The sequence below is a fragment of the Furipterus horrens genome, unplaced genomic scaffold (assembly GCF_987537825.1).
Source record: "Furipterus horrens unplaced genomic scaffold, mFurHor1.1.pri manual_scaffold_6, whole genome shotgun sequence".
NCBI classification, from domain to species: domain Eukaryota; kingdom Metazoa; phylum Chordata; class Mammalia; order Chiroptera; family Furipteridae; genus Furipterus; species Furipterus horrens.
In genome coordinates this window covers 183,395,915-183,415,272 of record NW_028327176.1, presented here as the reverse complement: position 1 = coordinate 183,415,272, position 19,358 = coordinate 183,395,915, and the positions used below count along the sequence as shown (strand labels likewise).

At 44.6% G+C, this 19,358-nt stretch overlaps 1 protein-coding gene across 2 annotated transcripts in view; it reads right to left on the bottom strand.

The window, feature by feature from the left end:
- Window positions 1–11,460: 11,460 nt before the first annotated feature.
- ESR1 (estrogen receptor 1) overlaps window positions 11,461–19,358 on the bottom strand; it is a 219,508-nt gene continuing 211,610 nt past the window's right edge. For both annotated transcript variants that reach the window (XM_090279987.1, XM_090279988.1), the window contains 2 exons: window positions 15,467–15,650; window positions 11,461–11,711 (listed from right to left, as the gene is read on the bottom strand). In XM_090279987.1, the coding sequence (XP_090136113.1) occupies window positions 11,477–11,711; window positions 15,467–15,650 (419 nt within the window). In that variant the 3' untranslated portion in view covers window positions 11,461–11,476. The remainder of the gene's footprint in view (window positions 11,712–15,466; window positions 15,651–19,358) is intronic.

The window sequence follows — 19,358 nt, the reverse complement described above, 5'->3', positions numbered from 1 at the left end:
AAAAAGCAACTATAAACCTGAATAAAATTGACACAACCATTGCCGCACTCTGCAAAATGACCAAGAGCATACGGTAATACGAGTGATGTTTATCCTTCAAAAACTGCTTAACTCTGGGCAATTACAGTGCAAATCTGTGGCATTCTTGCCTGAGGCTGGTTCTATTCCCCATCCCCCCACAGTTTGGTCAGGATCACAGCAGGGCACATCATAAGGATGGACACATTGTGGCTGTGGCCCTGGTCTCAGGCAACTTACTCGATTTTGTGGATGAGCAGAGAACACTCAGGCGCCACTACCCCCAGGTTGTGGCTGTGGCTGTGGTTGTGGCAAGCACATTCCTGGCGGAAGCTGTATGACATGTGTAGCAGAGCCTAAAAAGTGCCCAGGCAAAAAGCTGGGTCAGACTTGAAAACAGCCTGACAATCCCATATGCTCCCTCATGGACACGGGGACCCATCAACTGAGGACAGGAACCTCCCCAGCTCTAGGCGTTGGGAAATCTCTGTCTAGTCATTGGATAACCACAAAACTATGCAGACACAGGGCAGTTCCTAGGAAGCTTCAAAACCCAAACAAGAAACTAATGTAAGAACCTAGCAGAAACATCAGACGCCAAACACTGTAGGAGAGCTGAGTTACTAAACAGAGAAATAAACACCAGCAGAACGCGGCAGCAACAGCAACCACTTCCGGAAGGATCACAACCCAGGGTTGGTACAAATAGTGTCTATAATGTTCGGTTTTCAATGAAAATTATAAAATGTGACCTATACTCAGAAATAAAAAAGGTCAAAAGAAACTGTTTATGTGCCTCCGCAGGTGTTGGTTTTAGTTGACAAAGACTTCGAGCAGCTAGTATAAATGTGTTAAGGTAGCTGAAGGAAATCATGTTTAAAGAATTAAAGTATGACAACAATGAATCATCAAATTCTCAATAAGAGATAGAAATTATAAGGCAAAAACTAAATTTTTATGTTGGAGCTCAAATAGACAACTGAAATGAAAAATTCACTCTAAGAGTTCAACCTCAAATTCAGGGTTGCACATAAAAATAAATAAATAAATAAAGTCCCCTTGAAGACAAATGACTAGAAATCATCTAATTTGAGGAACAAAAAAAATAAAAGATTGAAGAAAAACAAACAGAGCCTCAGAAACTTGTGGCACAACATCAAAGGATTGACATGTAATTAATGGGAATCATAGAAGAGAGGGGAGAGAGAAAGGGAGAGAAAAATTATTTAAGAAAATAATGGCTGAAAACTTCCTAAACTTGATGAAGAACATCAATCTACACATCCGAGAATCTTGGTGAATCCCAAATAAGATACATACAAAAAGATCTACACCAAAACACATCATAGTCTTGCTGTTCAAAAACAAAAAAAGAGAGAGGATCTGGAAAGCAGCAAGGAAAAGGTGACGCTCAGATACAGGTGAGCATCAAAAGGGTTGAAGCATGGAAGCCAGAGGCAGTGGGACGATATGTTTAAGGTCTTGGAGGGGTTGGGGGTGACGGGTGGGAGGGACTGTCTACTAAGAATTCTACATCCAGAAAAAAAATAATCCTTCAAAAATGAAGGTGGAATAAGTACTTTACCAGATAAATAATGACAAAGAATTCAATGCTCGTAGACTTGCTCTATCAGAAATACTAAAGGAATTCCTTTGGACTGAAAGAAAATGACACCGGACAGTAACTCAGATCCACAGGAAAAAATAAAAAGTTCTAAAAATGGTAAATACAGAGATTCATATTTTAAAAATCAATAAATATATATTTCTCAGTTATCTAACTTTAAAATAAAGTAGCATCAGCCAGTAAATATAACATTTTATCATTGAGTTTATAATATATAGAGATATAATAATACATGGCAATAATAATACAAAAGAGGGAGACAGAATGGAGCTATTTTGGAGCAAGGATTTTTATTTTATTTTATCAGTTAATATTAGTCTGCAGTAGACTGCGTGATAAGTCAAGGTGTATACTGTAAGATCAACCACTAAGAAAATACTTTTCAAATAAAAAAATCTACAGAAAAATTAAAACAGTACCCTAAAAATATTTAATGAAAATGGAGGGACCAGTAAAGAAAAGAGAAATGAAAACAGAGATGTATAAAACAGTAACAAAATGGAAAATGTAAACCCAAACCTATCAATAATTTCACTTAATGTAAGTGCTCACAGAGGGTAATAAGCACTTGCAATAGTGATAGCCAATGTGAACCAAGAGCTTACTATGTGTGGTCCTATACTAGGCATTTTAGATATTCATCTTTTTAATTCTTGTAATAGCCCAGTGGGGTGGCACTGTCCTAATATCCACTTTAGACATGAGGAAACCGAAGAAAACTGAGGTTGAAGAACTTGCCCAGGTATGAGAGAACAAGAGAACAGAAGAGTTACTTGGAATCAAAATGACTCAAACAACGTGAAAAACCTGAATTCATCTGAATAAAGGCGTGAGTACAGACATGCAGTTGGAGAGGACTTGGGAAGGGGAGAAGCATGTCAGCCTCTGTCCTTCGGTGATCTCTGAATTAACCCAAGTCGTCTTCACAGCTGTGAGAGACTGATCTGTATGGTATCGGAAACTGTGACCGCTACTTTAAGCCAGGAACAGCGTATGAGCCCATAAGCCTTAAAGACAGCTGGTTAGCATGCCCCAATCGCCACACTACCATTCCCACTCTCCAGAGGGTCTTAGGGAAAGAAATAAAAATGAAATGTGCTCTTTGACACTAGTAAAACCTGCTCTGCCTGCCCTGCTTTGTAGAACTCCAAATCTATACCAACGGAATGTTTAACTCCGGGAGTGTAGTCTAAACTTTTGCAATGTACTCTAGCCCTGAAAGTCTGAACCACTTATCATTATATGTTGATTTGTGTTTCTCTTTGTCCTTCCCAAGGATAGTTAGGAGGGGGGCTGCCTCCTCAAGTCATGTATTTCTGCACATAGCCAGTCTAATAAAATCTCGGACCCAGAGAAGGCCAGGCAGTGTCCTCCACCGAGAGGCACTCCCCTTCTCTTTCCTCAGTCATTTCATCCATGTTGGGGATCTGCGAGACAGGGACCCTGCAAGTGGCACCCGAACAGGGACCGGCAAGAAGGACTCAGGGGAAAGCTGCTGGCTACAAGCCACAGATGCAAACAGCAGATCAAGAAAGGAGGAAAGCATCCTGATCAGGAAAAAAAATTATCCCAGGGTAAGGGACAGTGGCACCTCTCATTGGTAAGGCCGCCGGTGTGCTCAGTTAAAGAAGAAGGGTTTCATCACTTTTAATGTTAAGAATTTTAAAATCTGTTTAATTGTGTCTTTTAGAAGAAAATAGGAAAGTTAATTTGGGTAGAGGTCTTAATCTCTCTCCTTGAGAGATTGCCACACTTTGCGGGCACAGGTCAAGCATCTAAAAGCCTTTAGGGCGCTTGCTGTCAGAAGACTCCCATGAAAGGATAAGCTGGAACGTGGACTGGGACAGAATACTAGGTCTTCCCACCAGCTGGAAGACAAAGTCCACACAAAGACCAGGCACGATGTAAAGCACTCAGAGTGCCACCCCTGTGGCAATTCCCCATCCAGGTATAACTCTCGAGAGGGGAGAGACCGAGTTCCTAACCTACGCTGGGAAATTCCAGTTTTATTAAAAACTAAAACTAAGTAATTCAATCATAGGAATGGGTGTTTCTAAGAAGCAGAAATTTTACTTTCACTTGCTCCAGCAGCTTTTAAAGACTGCGGGCTGCCAGATGAAGGAGCAGCATTTACTTCAGACAGTAAAGCAATACTGTCCTTGGTTCTCAGACAAGGGTTCATTAAATCTAGAAATTTGGGAAAGAGTAAGGCAAAAACTAAAGTGACCCCAGAAAAATGAAACTTCTATAAGTCATGAAAATTTACTTACTTGGAGCCTAATTCGCATGGCTCCTACCCCCGTATACACTCCCTCAGTTAAAACCAAAAGTAAGGAAAGCAAGGAAAAGACTTCCGGTTGGGAGGATGCTACAGCTGCCTTGCATGTTCAAAAAAAGAAGTGAACAAGATTTTAGTCTGCAGTAAAAAGTCCTGGCTTTTCCGGTTACTAATCTCCTAACTCAGCTTTCTCGTTTGAATACACCTCACTCAGAAGTCTTTCCCTCTTCTCCACTAACTAACCTGTAACCACCATTTCTATCTGCTTCACAGAGTAATTGCTGTTTTTCTTCATCTAATCACGCAACAGGAGGTGACGCTATTCATTGCCTGCCTGACCCAAGCCTTGACAAAAATAGCTATAAAAAAGTTTTTCCCATATTTGCCTAAAAGCTAAGGTTCTGTTTAGTAAAATAATTATGTGTTAGGCTATATTACTCAAATATTTAACTAATGTTTAAAAATTCATGTCTTTCAAAGCTAAGAACTGAATTTTTGTCAGCCTATATTAATGTTAGCTGGTTTGGCTCAGTGGATTGAGCGTCGGCCTGCGAGCTAAGTGTCGCTGGTTCGATCTTCCAGTCAGGGCACATCAGAGAAGGAAAACTCTGACTCCAAAAAACCTCCGCTGCCTTGCGGCATACCTCTTCAGGGGAAAGGCTAGGGGAGTAAACCCCGACAGAAAATCCGGAGCCGGAGTCCCTAAGGCGCTTTGACGTTGTAGTCAACACCGGCAACTCCTGCGGCGCACCTGAAGCCAAGCTGTATCGACTCCGTCTTTCCCTTGGACCCTTCAGCTGCGAAGAGAGGGGGGGTCTGCTGCATGGGCAACAGCAGACCCTCCATATCACCCTGCCCAGGCTCTGTAGCTTCAGCTTCACTGGAGAGGACACTCCAGCGTCATCGCAAGATGTCGATTCAACAGGGGAGGAGACAGGTACCGTGTCACTCCCGAGTCGGACTGCACAGCCATTCTCGGCGGTGCAGATAGACTCTTAAGAAGCTACACCATCGTCTCTCGAGACGGACGGTTGCCGACGACGACGATACCTTTTATTATCGCTTTAAATAAATAGTAAGATATAGCTTAGTTGACCAAGTTTCCAAGATTTAAAATTTAGAAAATTTCCTTATAGCTTTGAGGTATTTCAAAGGGCCCTTGAAATATCTCAAGAATTTATTATTTTCTTACTAAAAAAAAAAAAAAAAAAAAATTCTAGACCGATCAGGCTTCATACATTTTAAGATACTTAGAAACCTTTGACAAATAAGAAAATAATACAAGAATTTCCAAAAGTCTACAAAGTTCTAAATACTTATAATTCTAAAAAATTTTTAAATGTTATATTGCAGAATTGCATATATTACAAAGCATAAGCATATAAGTTGTAGATGGTCTCTTCAAGTTGAAAATGGATTATGTAGGAGAAAGGAAGAAATGAGGGGAAAGGACAGGTAAGGAGGAATAAAGAAAAACGATACATGCCACACTCACGCGTGGCATGGGACACAAGGACCTTAGAGTGGGTAACTCAAAGAGGGAAGTGTACGTGAAAAAGAAATAAGAAGGAAAAGTAGGCATATGTCTTTTAAAAATTGTAAATTTTAGACCTAGAAGCTGCAGTCCCAGGAACAAGCTGTGGCAAGCTTGCCAGCTCCCCTGCCTCCTCTAGCCTCTAGGAAAGTTGTCAAGGTCACTGGATAATGAAAACAGCCCACTTTTAAACACATTAAAGGAATGCAGTAATAATCACCAAAAATAAAATTGTCTCTCTTTCTCTAGCCCCAAAGCAGGAACGGGAGGCACTCTACACACAGCGACCTTTCAAGACAGGTGGCACTGTTCTCTCTCTGTTCTCAGGAAAAGAAAGTGAGGCCCAAGGTCTCACAATAAGAGCAGAGTGAGGATTCGAACGGAGTCATCTAGCGGCAGAGCCTGTGTGCGTATTATGTTGCCTCTCTGTAAATCACACTGTTTTTTCCTCCCAATTCATCAGACAAATCACAGAGAAAATGCGTAAAAGGCAGCTCTGCAAAGGACAAGGATCCCTGAAATGGAAATCTGGGGGGAGCAGGGCGTTGTGTACAAGTCATTCCTGCCTCAACCTTTGTGATGGGTGGAGAGGTTTTGGAGTGAACTATGTAAGGTTCATGTCATTCATTCATCTATTCACTTGTTCATTCATTAAAAATTACTCTCAAGCTCCCTTCTTTTCCCTCACAGGAAAGGGCTGAAGTAATGTTACAGAACCCCTGGGCTGCTCCAATTGAAAACAAACCCACGGGCTCTTTAGTTAGGGGTCCGATTGCCTGCCGCCAGAACTACAACTCTTAATGCTTCAGTTGAGTGAAAAGAAAATTGTTTATTTAACAGTAACACATATCCTTGCCTCCCCCCTCCCAGACCTAGCCAGTTTTAGGAAGGTCAGAAACACCGTTTCCCTACTTCCCAAACACAGTTCAGCTTTACCAGCGGCTGCCAATCACTCAATCTGATCGGGGAGGTCCTTTCTGTGCTGTGGTGCCCTTCAGCTCTCAATGCAAAACCGCCGCGATTCTCAGCCTCCTTGCAAACTGTCTTCTTTCCGTAAACCTCGTGGATCCCCTCTCCTTCTCCAGAGCACCCCTGGGAACACCTGCCAGCGAGGGAGACAGCCCCAGAGTGCGCCCCCCTAAAGTGTTCGCAGCTGCCTATATATCCCTGACTGCGTCCTCTGACGCAGGGGGTGTTGCCAACAGTTCTGACCATTCACAGAACCCCACGCAGGTTCTGCGTGCTTTCTCCATACCGTCCCCTGGTTCAAGACTCCTCCCATCTACCTGAGGCCTTGGAAGCATCCAAGCAATTTTGCATAATGAAAGACACCAGCCACCAGCCTCAGGCGTGTGGAGGCATTCTGAAAGCTGCTTCCTTCTCCCCATCCCCGGGCCGCAAACTCCAGGGATTTTTGGACTCCCCTGTTTCTGTAACAGTAAGGCATCACAAAACAACTACAGTTTTAATGAGCACCTCGTGGGATCCTCATAGCCACCCTATGAGTTAGGTGTTACTGAAACCATTTTGTGGATGAAGAAGTGAAAGCCCCGTCATGAAACCTGCATGTGGTGGCGGTAAGAAGCGAGGCCAGGTGTGCCTGACTCCAATGTCCACCCACTTCCTCCTGTGCTGGAAGAGGAGCAGGTCATGGATGTGGGCCAGGAGCCTGGCATCCTACAGATGGTCAGGATTCACTGTGCTCTAGATACATTTTATCATCTTGGTCTTAGGCAGTCAGTGGTGAAGCACTGGCAAGAAGCGGCGCTTACAAAAAAAAAAAAAAAGAAAGAAAGAAAAACCTATTGACTTTCATCTAATTTTTTATTTGAACATCAAATAGATTGAGAAAATTGTTTACAGGTGCTTGAGCATCCCACTGAATTCTTTACTTTTTAAAAGTGCAAAAGAGGTTTACAAGTGTGTCTCATTAAACAAAGCAAAGCTGCAACAGAACAGAGTCACATTAATCATGGTACGCATCAACAAGAGAGCACAGAAATCCATCAAACACAATTTGGCATTTGAGGCTTTCCCCGTAGAACAAGAGCTCTACACTGAAGAGTATGTGGTGCACCAAAAGCATTGTTTTTAAGTCATGAGAGAACATAAACTGGCATTATGTCACTTATTAATTCAAGTCTGTGTAACCAGTGACCTCTCTGTGAATGCAAAGGGGTCCATGTCTTAGGCACCTGCTCATGGGGCTGTATGTTGTCTTCAGGGTACACAGCTCTGTGCAAACACACTCGAGATGGGTTAAAAACATGGCAGCATTTACACATTTTAAAAGTTCAGGCACATTTGGATGCAAAAAAAAAAGGAATAGAAATTCTTCTTGAATATCTAAAAGACAGTGCAAAATTGAAGTGCCATAATAGAGGCAGCAGTTACTTAGAAAACAATGGAAAATGACTTAGAAAGAGGCCACTCTCCCTTAAATCCAAATGCAGTTGCAGTAGTCACACTAACGAGAAGATGGGTGTTTGGACCACACTTAAGTTCATTTGCTGCAGCAGAGGGTGAGTGAGTTTTCAGGGAGTTCACCTAAGGAAGTGCACAGTGTGATCTGGGTCATCCTCCCAAGACTTGCTCCAGAGAGAATCGTGGTCGCCTCCTAAGCTAGTGTCTGACTCTATTTGCCTTCAATAATTCATGTCCCAAAGCAGAGTTGCCTGCGAATATTAGACACGACTCTGGTCCTAGTGATCATTCCCAGTATGCACGGTCCATCTCACAGTTGGCATAAGACTTGGAATTGGAAAAGATCTGGAATGGTTCCATGTAGGGGTGCTCTATACCAATGGCCTACATCAGTGGCCATGTTAACATGTAAGATTTTAACAGGTGAGAGCACCTGAATGTGACCAAAAGTAACTTATCAGTAAGCCCCTTATTTTGTTTGGCCCTGGAAAGGCATGGGATATTGATGCGGTGAAACAGACTTACAAAGTTCATAAAGAAATCTACTCACAGATGGCACTTCCTTAGGGGTTTTGCGACTTACGTGGGGTCTTCTCTTTGGATGAACTAGCCTCTCTGATTGTTGCGTGACAGCATTATAGAATCGTGATGGCAAGCATGGAGCTTGGCAATGGCTGAAAGAAACACAGGCTGCTGGCTAGTCCCTGGACTGGACTGTGGATGTCACATGTTGTTCCCTGGAACTCAAGCTGTCATTTCGGAAATGGCTGTCAGATAGAGCTAGTTCTTTGCGGTTTACAGGGCAGAAGTCTGAACCCTGGTGCATACCCCCAGACACCAGTACTGATCTGCCTCACAATACTTTCCGGATTCTTATTACCGTCTTTCCCATGCTCCGAATTCCTGAACCCACTACCCCACAGCACCCCCACCCCCACGCCCACCCTAGGGCAATTATGTCTTTTAAACTCTAAACTGCCTCATAGTGGGGAAAAAAACAGCATGTTCCCTCCACCCAACAGCAACATTAGCTGCAAAGTGTCAGCTGTCCATTAGTGGCACTTCAAATAAGAATAAAAAGAGATTTCTAAAATTCTTTGAGACTCCTGGGCTAACATTCCAGCCTTCTGGTATTCTCTGCCCATTTCAAATATGAATACAAACACATTATATGAATAAAGTAAAACCCTTCACTGTAGTATTGTTTGGATTTAGCTGGTATTATATCATCTATAGTCCTAATATTTTTTTGTTTGTTTTTATTTTTTTAAAAGAAAATTTAAGTATAAACATTAAAAAGGACCCACTGACCCATTAGCTACTGTCCAAAAATATTACTACTAATATTTTGGTAAAGCAAAATTAGCTGCCCTGAATAAATTTTCCTTTTCAGGCATAATCTCTGCTACATAAGATTGTCTATCACTCAATATCCAACAATAGACATCTGGATTAGTGCTGTTTTGTCTACTGTGGATATAAAAGTTGATATGAAATGTGATCTTCATTTAAATGAATAATCACCAGGACTTAGGCATCAATGACTGCATACAAAAAAAAAAAAAAAAAAAGAAGAAGAAGAAGAATATTTTTGTTGGTTTTGCATGTTAACCCAGTCAAATCAAATCCAGAACAGAATTACTACATTCAATTGTCTGATAAACAAGCATTGCGATTTCAAAAAATATATATATTATACTATAGAAGGTGCTTCTTAAACAAAACAACAACAAAAGAATTATGTTCCAAACATATTCTTAATGACGAGACATAAAATTGCCCCCAAAATTTAGATGCACACGTATGGAAAAACTCCCCCGCCTTTTTTTTTTTTTTTTTTTTTTTTTTTTGCCCTCCCTGGTTCCCAGTTCTTTGGCGACCACTGACTGGGCAATTAGAAATGAGTGAAACCTACTTCCTGAAATAGGCATCCCCAGAGAAGCCCTAGAAGCTTTGCCGAGTTGTTGGCTGACACATCACCTCTCAGTGGGGTTCAAATTATAGACAGGGAGGTCACCAGAGGAAACCAAGCTTCCTTTTCAGCTGAGAAGAGGAAATCCATAATTGCTCTCTCGATAAGCAAAGGTCCTAGACGAGGTTGCCCTGTGGCTGGAGTGAGACTTTCTTTTTCAGTCTATAGGTCAATAGATTTCTGTGGCCCGATTCTAGTTTCGCTCTTCTGGCTAATAAAGTTAAATGAAATGAGCTCTGGGGGAAGGCTTTTCTCCCCGCCCCCAAGGCCACCTCCTTATTTTTGGATGACGTCTGAATAACCGAGGGCATGTACAGCCTGAACAGGCCCCAGGAGCCTGGGGAGGGAGTGCTCCTCCTCTCAGGCCCCTCCCTGGCGTCAGAGTGTGCTGGGCCCACTGTAGGGACACAGCTGTCCAATCAGGGCCCCACGGGGAAATGAAGAGGACTGCCCCGCGGCAGGGCCACCCTGAGCCTTACAGACCCCTTCCGTGTCCTCGCTGCTTCCCTTCCTCTCCAGTACCTACAGCGGTCATGCACATGGACTATTTTAGCCACGGCTGAAAGTGTCACTTGGGTGCCCACTCATTTAAAGCGCTTTTGGTCACAGGCTGGGCACTCCACACAGGACTGATTCACTTTCGGTGTAAGGTGCACGCCAGGAAGATCCAAGCAGAGCGCCCCCTGCTGTCCGTGGGAGACCGCACCGCAACGGGTGTGACCGCAAGTCCTGGGGGGAGAGGGCTCTCTTCTATACAACAAAAACGAAAATTTAAAAAAAAAAAAAAAAAGATTTTTATCCTTCACAGGGACACGTATATGGGGAGGTGACTTAACTGGGATCAACTCGCTATTTTCCATAGGTCCATGGGAAGCAAGAATTCACCAGGACTCGAGACCTGTACTTAGTGGTCTCAAAAACCAACGCGAGAGGATGCAGCAAATCTGCAGGTGCAGTGTGTTTGGTGGACAAAGTCTTGACGACGAGGGTATCCCCCTTCCCCGTGTGCATCTTGTATGCCTACAGGGGAAATGAATAGACAATCACCGAATATTTGGCTACAGCCAAGCAACAGGGCAAAAAGGCTATAAGGGGTTCCTTTAATAAAATGATATGTTACTATAGGAATACAAGAGGATGCTGTCATAAACCCTTGGTCTAGCTTTCTCCAAGTCAGCAGTGAAAGGAGCCACTTTCAATTTTTTATTTTTCCCGTGGCTTAGATTCATTAAAAAGTGCTTCACAGAAGTGAAATGTCCCCTCTCCAGGCCTGGCTCTCAACAAGTAGCTCAAATGCACAGGCTCCTCTGAGCCCCAGCTTGTAGACCGAGTTCAGTTATGAGAAGCGACAGGAATCCTTGCGCTTAGTAGTGTAGCAGAGGGAGAAAGAGAGCTGTGATAAAGAATGTAGCCCTGGCATCCCTTTGGCTCTTCCCAAAAGAAGGCGTGCTGCTAGGAACCGAGTAAGCAAACGAACGGCCACTCATATTACCAAGCCGTGGTGGTGGCTGCATGCTGGAGTGCGTTCAGGAGCAGAATTTGGCTATCGTGGCGTATGACGTGGGTAGAATGCTGCGGGGATTCTCAGACACTTGGGTACGGGGTGGGGGGGGGGAGGAGCTCTCACATCGTGGTGGGGAAACCTTCCGCCTCCCCACTGATGTAATACGTGTGCAAGGAATGCGATGAAGGTGGGCCCGAGGTGGCCATCTGCGCCGGGTGCATCTCCTCGGCGGGGACGTGCCCGCGGCCGGCCGGGGAGTGCAGGCGGTGGGCGTCCAGCATCTCCAGCAGCAGGTCGTAGAGCGGCACCACGTTCTTACACTTCATGCTGTACAGATGCTCCATGCCTTTGTTACTGTGGGCGGGAAGACAGAGAGAGGACCACTTCAGCCCCCCGCAAACCCCAGGGCTGCAGAGACTCCTCGCCTGCGGAAGTGACAACTCCAAAGACAAGTGCCAGTCTTGCTTCCTGTTTCAAGAGCCCCTCTAGGGTCTCTTCCCTGACTTGAATGAGAGTCTATTCAATCAGTGTTATTTCTCAACAGAGAGCAGATAAGATACACAGCCAAACAGGAGGTGTTTTCTTTTTAAATGTGGAAAACAGTGCAAGAGATTCCCGTGTTTTAAATTTTCGAATGGCTTCCCATTGAACTCAGATAAAATCTCAATGTCTTTTTCAGCTCTACACGGTCCGACTGATGTGGTTTCCACCTACCTCTCCGTGTTCCTCCTGCCTGGCTCCCAAACACTGTCTATCGCTCGCCCCTCCCTGGTTTTTGTGCTAACCCTTGAAGAAACGGAGCTCCCTTTACTTCCAGACTCAGGGTACCTGCACTTGCTGTTCCTTCTGTCTGGCATGTACTTCCCTCGGATCTTCAAATGCTGCCTCCTCGGAAAGGCCTTCGACCACCCCATGGCAGTGGCCTCAAGCCTCTGCAGCTTCGGCCATCCCCTTTGACATTACTCTGTTTCCCTATTTTCCTACCTGACAGTCTTCTGTTTATGGATGTCTGTATTTATATTTATTCTTGACGACCTAAGCACACATGCGTGCACACACACACACACACACACACACACACACTGCAGGTTTCAAGGAGGGCAGCGATTTGCGCATCCTGTGGGCCCATGACAGTGCTGAGAATGTGGGGAAAATGCAGAAAATAGGGATGAAATGGACATGGGGAAATGCAGCCACATGGCACTTCTCTTACCTCACTCCTGCTCTGCCCACCCCCACCAGCCCCAACTCTGCTCTGTCCCACCACACTACCAAGAAAAAAAAAAATAGAACAGCTATTGTCTATCTTGAAATGTTAAAAAGTTTCATGAGTAGGCAGGACCAAGAGAACGTCCTAGAATCTATTTGCATTTTCAGTAGGGGAAAAGTCAGCTTACGTTGGAGGCCTGCCATGAAAACACAGCCTCAAAGCTGCTTAGGCCTTACAACACAACAGCCTAAATTATGGGTTTAAGCGGCATTTTGTGTGGGTTTTTTTGTTTGTTTGTTTGTTTTAATTTAAAGTGCCCGTAAAGGGAAATGCCCCCTGGCTCTGACACTGTCTTGCTCATGCAACCTAATGAATCACATTTACAGTCAGATGAAATCTGGTGTCGAAGTCTCTAAGGAACTACATATGGCTCGGCCCAAGCTTAACAAAACAGAGTTCTGTGATTTAGATGGACCGCAACCAGGCACCAAAATATTACTCTGTGTGTGTGTGTGTGTGTGTGTGTGTGTGTGTGTATTGGTGAGAGAGAAAGAATGATCAAAGTTTTCAAAAGAATAGCAACTTCACTCCAGTTTCTCACTCAATTCAGACAGAAGCTCTAGAGAGCTCGCTAATTATTGTCCCCCTCAACTATACATTTCCAGTAAAACCAGCAGGGCCTGTGAATTCAGTGCAGATACATTTGATATTAACTAATTAGGTTTGTTAATGCTGAAAAGTAGTTAATAGACTTGAAAACCCAGCAACGAAGAAAAATTTCCATCTACAATACATGGTTTCTACAACATCTTTGACGTTCCTAGCTCAGAGTAAAAACTTCACATTTCTTGAAGGAAAAGTTTATGGCCTCAGTCAGAAAACTTGGTAGAGGATTATGTTGTTCTGGTATATTTCCCACTCCCCTCTTTGTAATATTCATCCAAAGAAATGGGGAAGATTTGGAAATGTGTACTCCAAATACAGTCACCTACTCTACCTGGCCAAGGTGAGACCTTTGTCTGTGACTTGGGGGTTTGGGGGGAATCCCTGAAAACAGAGATTATACTCACTTTCTCCCAAACTGCCAAGTGGAAGCCATTATTTGGGAATTTCAAATTCACAGGGTAAGGAAAATACTCAGATAATCTGTTCGTTCATTCATTCATTCACTCTGCAATAATGCTGTGAGCACATATGATGTATGAGACTTTATACAGGGCACTATGGGGTATACAAAAAAAGAAAGATACATTTATTTTCTCAAGAAACTAATAATTTGCAAGGTTGTCTCCAGAAAGGGTGGCCCCTGGGACTTTAATGGACAAACTTCTTGACATTTGACCCATAGTCTCAAGGTTTGCAAGTCTTAAAATTTGATCTGACCCTTCTCAGAGACCTGGCCCTTCTTCCCTCATAGCCACTAAGAAAAGGAAACTTTTTTATTCCTAAGGTCCTGGTGTAAGCCCAGGGTCACAAATGGCTACCTCTTTCCCTACTGTCTCCACTTTACCTCTGTGGCCTTCATGGAGTAAAATATCCACCACTTTCTTCATCTCTTCCCTGAAGGCTGGCCTCTGGCCAGCCAACTTACATATCTATGTAGAACGGAAATGAGGCTACTTTTCACCTTTTGTAACAGAAAGGTTCTATCTCCTCTGGTAAGATCCCTCCTCAGTTCCAACAGAAAATATCTAAGCTATGATAGATCAGCTTGCTGTTCAGAAATATGTACTCCTTGTGTCATGTGTCCATGATCTTGACTTTGGGCTTCATCTTGGGGCTTGCTTGGCCAATAGAATGTTAGTAGACATACTTAATTAAAATATTAAAATGAAGTTGTCCAAGATGAATTGCTTTCTTATGCCTCTGCCATTGCTATGAAAATAATATATCCCGGATAACCTGTGGGGACAGGAGGCTAGGGCACCGAGGCACCTGGCCAAGCTGCCGGCCTGCAGCTTGAAGCCGTCTCCCAGTTGTGCACAGCCTCAATCAGCTACCTCACAGAAGTGGGAGGGAGCCCAGCAGAGATAAACAGAGCTGCCCAGCCCATCTGCAGCTGGAAGTTGACTCCCCATCATGACTCAATGAACAGTTGTTTATGGCTATAGCTCTGAGCGCGGGGAACCCTACAAAGTTAAACAGGGGCTAGAGCATAAAAAAGTAACATAAGCAAAACAAAGGGATTTCTACTGTTCTCTAAAGTCAATTGAAGCCATTTCAAGGTCTTAAGTAAAGAAATGATGGAATCAAATTTGCTATTAGGATGGTTGCTCTTCATCGTGGAGAATGAATTTGAAAGGAGCATGGAGGCAAGCAGGAGGGTTAGGTGGCTAGTGCAGAACCCCAGAAGGAAATAATGGTGGCTTGGACGAGGGTCACGGCAGTGGGAGGTGACAAGAAGAGATGTGAGAGAGATGGGTGAGGCAGCATTGACCCTCCATGAGGCAACTGGGCAGAGTCTCTCGTTTAGGATTTCTAAGTGAAGTAAGGAGATTTTGACACAGGAACCACAATGGACGAGCCCAGCACCTTCAGAGGATGGGTGCCCTCACAGACTTCCTTGATTAAGTGGGACAAAGTGAAGGACCAAAATTTCCCTCTCCCCCTGACATGCGCGCAGCACATTTTCCCCCCATAAGACCCTGCACATGCTTCAAACTGAGTATAAATATCAGTCCCCCTAGGAAGCCTTCTCTGACACTTGCCCTAAACCCCAGACAGCTTTAAAGCCTCCTTCTTCCACCCCTTCAAAGCATTTATTTTTGTTAGGTGCCAGAAACTATTCTAAGTGTGCTCCCTGCATCCAGGCACCAGCCCCTCCTGGGCCAGCTATAACCTATGTTTGGGGGTTTGTTTTCTTTATGTCTGTCCTATAAGGAACAGAAGGATGCCTCACCTCATGTGCCTGATGTGGGAGAGGATGAGTAGGAGCTGGGCCAGGCGCCGGTGCTGCTGCTGCAGAGTCAGGCCTGCCTTGGCCATCAGATGGATCAATGTGTCTGTGATCTTGTCCAGGACACGGTGGATATGGTCCTTCTCTTCCAGAGACTTCAGAGTGCTGGACAGAAATGTGTACACTCCTGAATGTGCAGAGAGAAATAGAGAGAGAGAGACAAACTCAAAGAGGATGAAGTCTAGGAGACTGAAGGTGTGTGTGGGACATCATACTGAGTCAGCACCAAGTTTGGGACCCATCTGATCCAGGCAACTATGCAAAATTCCTATCTGTGAGCCAACTTCCAGGGTTTTTCATCAAGAGTCTCAGGAAGGGCACTGTTAGACTTGGGGCCATGATGGTTCCACTAGTCACCCCCTCTCTGGCACATTTGACACCAACACAAACTATCCCATTAATGCTGACGACAACCCTGTGAGAGGGGAAATATTGATCCTTTTCAAATGAAGACACCAAGGGCAGAGAGATGTGTTAACCAAGATTACTCAATCAATAGGAGAAAGCAATAGTGAGAATGCACCCCAACAAGCCAACTCCATATCTGATCATTGTAATGGGAGATGCTCAAGAGACAAGTAACCTCTTGGCGAGCCACACAGAAAGAGTGAAAGTGATTTGCCAAGTGATTGACAGGTAATTTTTCCAGGTAGGATTGAACTTACTATTACCTTTCAGGTCAGGTTTAGCATCCCAGTACTTTTTATCCTCAGATGAGAGGTTTTAGGGGGTGGTGTGGAGGAGAGTGGAAAGGGCTGTTTCTCACTGTCAGGCATGTTCTTTCCCTCTTCCCTTTCTAGTGGCCCTAGGTCTCACTCTCTGGACCACATGTAGATTCAGAACCAAGCAGGCCACTCTAGTCTTTTAGACAAGAGTCTTTTAGCCCCACCTCATAACCTCCACATACAATTCCAGAAAAAATCAGAGCTTCCTCTGGAATTGTATAGGAAGTCATGAGGCAGAAATACTTTCCTCTGGGGTTTTTGAGCTGGAAAGGTGAAAACATGGGACTTTTACCCAGTGGCATCTTCCTATAGTATATGGAACTCCTGTCTGCAGAACAGAGCATTCCAACATCAAGCAGAAGTGACAGTTGGTGGGGAGAGGGGAATCCTGGTTCCAGTAACATGGCCCTGCTTCTTACATTTTTGATTTCACTATGGAGCATTCATAGTATGCTTTCTGATGCATGAATCCATAAATTCCCTTTTTGCTTAAGATAGTGAGTATGGTTTCTTGCACTTGTAACTGAAAAAGTCCTGATTATTCAACTAAATTGTGCACTCAGCCCAAGGACCAGAAGAAGAAGCTTGGTAAAGAGGTGAAATGTATTGAGAGCAGGAGGCGGTCAGGATGGATCTGTCTTGTCTTGGGACTACAAGGATGGATTTTTCTATCAAGTAAATACTCCAGAATAAGCTCCATTCTGCCTAATTCTCGTGTATTATCTTGCAGAAAGCAGGTGAGGTGACCTTTTCTCCCAATGATACATATGGAGCAATATATTTTTGGTTTTATTTCTACTCATCCCACTGGCTCTCTCATAAATATATTTCTCCCCCACCCCACCCCACCTGCATCCTCCCTGATACCTTCAAGTTGAGGCTCCCAAGTTTATCATCCCCTGACTTTGTAGCAGTCCTGTGGGGATGAGTAATGGTTCACACAGCAGCCCGTAGGCTGGCTCTGGGGAAAACATTTACACAAAGAAACTCATAGTAAACAGAGTTGTAATTGCCCAGAACGAAAAAATGGCTAATCTTTACAACAAATACAACAACAACAATGAATGGTCAGGATCTGGGCTTACGTGCAGTTGAAAAGAATAACATAGCATTTGGTATGCGAAGGCACCCTGATCCAAAGCAAGGAGCGCACAGAGTGAGTAAGCAGCAGACTCGCAGTGGGATAGGGAGGGATTGCTGGATTACCTCACTTATGTTCCATGTGGGCTCTTGGCAGAGAAAGAACGCGTTTCTTAAAAAAAAAACAGGCCGACGTCCAGTGGCCTTAGGATTGTCCCAGAGGTAACAGATGTCAGGGAAAGTGTGCACCAGTGGTTTGGGGGTCCAGGGTGGCCCCACTTTATGTCATCACACAGATTCCAGCCTCACAAGACCCAGAGGCCTCATGTGTGGTTGGATACCCTGGGAACCTGCCCAGGCCACAGAGATGAGTTAATCCAATTTGGGTGATGTATTTTCTGCCAATTTCTTTTTTTTGTTACCACCCAGGATGCCAGCCCCACTCACCAATAACCCTATTCTTGTTCAAGGAGCAAATAGCTTTGATATCCCTGCCTGGGAAGATACAGTATTTGGCCTTCCTCTTCGTGGGCACAAGGTTAGAACAGAATGTGCTAGAATCCCAGACATCCCGAGGGCCAGCACTGCACTATGCCTTTTGCAAGGGAATTAAGAGCCTTGGCACTCAGACTCCAGGATGTGAAGTTTTCTCTTGGTCTGCTGATTCCCCCCTTCTTCAATGTGTCCACATGAACACGTAGATTTGTCCCTTCAGCACGCTGTCATGGAGAACCTATTGTGTGCATGCATCACTTTCCATGATAAAGGTTCCAAGCCTTATTTTCTTCCAAGTGTTAATGCCTAAAGAGCAGAGATTGCCTGTGGAGAAAGAATTTTCTTAACACCGGCTCTTGGGAGGCAGGCCTTTCTCAGAACAAGCCTGTTTTTCTAGTCTTGTCTTGGCATCAATATAGCCTATCATCTCAGCCTCGTCCGCAGATGCTTCTTGGCTGTGTGAGTGTACTCAGAAATAGAAATACAGTCCTAGCAAAATGCCAGTAATTGACAACTGCAGCCGCCATCCTTTGGGCTGTTCTGACCAAATGTGGTCCACATGTGCTACCTGTTGCCCCTAAAAGGCTGTTTGGAAGAAACAACAGAAACCCCAATTCCTGGGATGCTTCAGGCACTCTGACAAGAGCAAAATGGGGCTGCTGGTCACTTCCATATCCCACGCGGTCTCTGCCACCCTGGATGGCTGCACCGCTGTTCCCAGAAGCACAGAGGCAGGGTCAGACACTTACGACCTTCAGAAACATCCTTACGACAAGGCAAGCTTTTGCCACTCTCAAGGTTGCTCCAAATTCCGAAGATGGAAAAAAGCAATCTGCATGTCATTATCCAGTCTTCCAGTGTCGTTGGCAGATCTGGGCTTCTGCGTATTCTGAATCTCGCAGCCACCATTGGGAGCTGCAGGAAGAGTCTGGGGAGAAATCGGACGGTGGCCAGGGGTGGTCAGCGAGGCCACAGGGACACCACCATATGAGAGCACAATTCAATCCTTCTCACTCTCTTGGTCTCACTGGTGCCTTCTCTCGCTCTGCTTGGACACTCTCTTCCTTCTTCCTTTTTGCTCGCCACTCCACCGTAACCTCTACCTCACCCTGATCACGCTTCCAGGTAACAGAGGCTTCCAGAAGTTGGAGGAACGCAGGCATAGACATTGCAGGGCACACATGCACTTGGCCATGCCGGGAAGGAAGCACTAACACGACCAGGGGTGGCCAGCAGGCCCTGCCATTGACCGCTGCTTGGACGCACTTAACTGCTCCTAGAGAGGTGAGGACTTCTGGGGCCCGTGGTTACCAGATGCTTGAGGACAAATTCTTCAAGCAAGGCCACATTGGTTCTTTTCTAAAAGGAAGAATGGGACAGTGGACCCAGGGGAGTCCTTCAGTCTATGGCAGCTTGACCAAAATGAGAGGAAATGACTCAAAAGAAAAAGACAGCGAAGAAAACTCAAGTCCACAATAATTGGTGTGGACCAGGAAGCTGTCACTCAACTGGGATGAAAAGGAACTTCTCTTCTT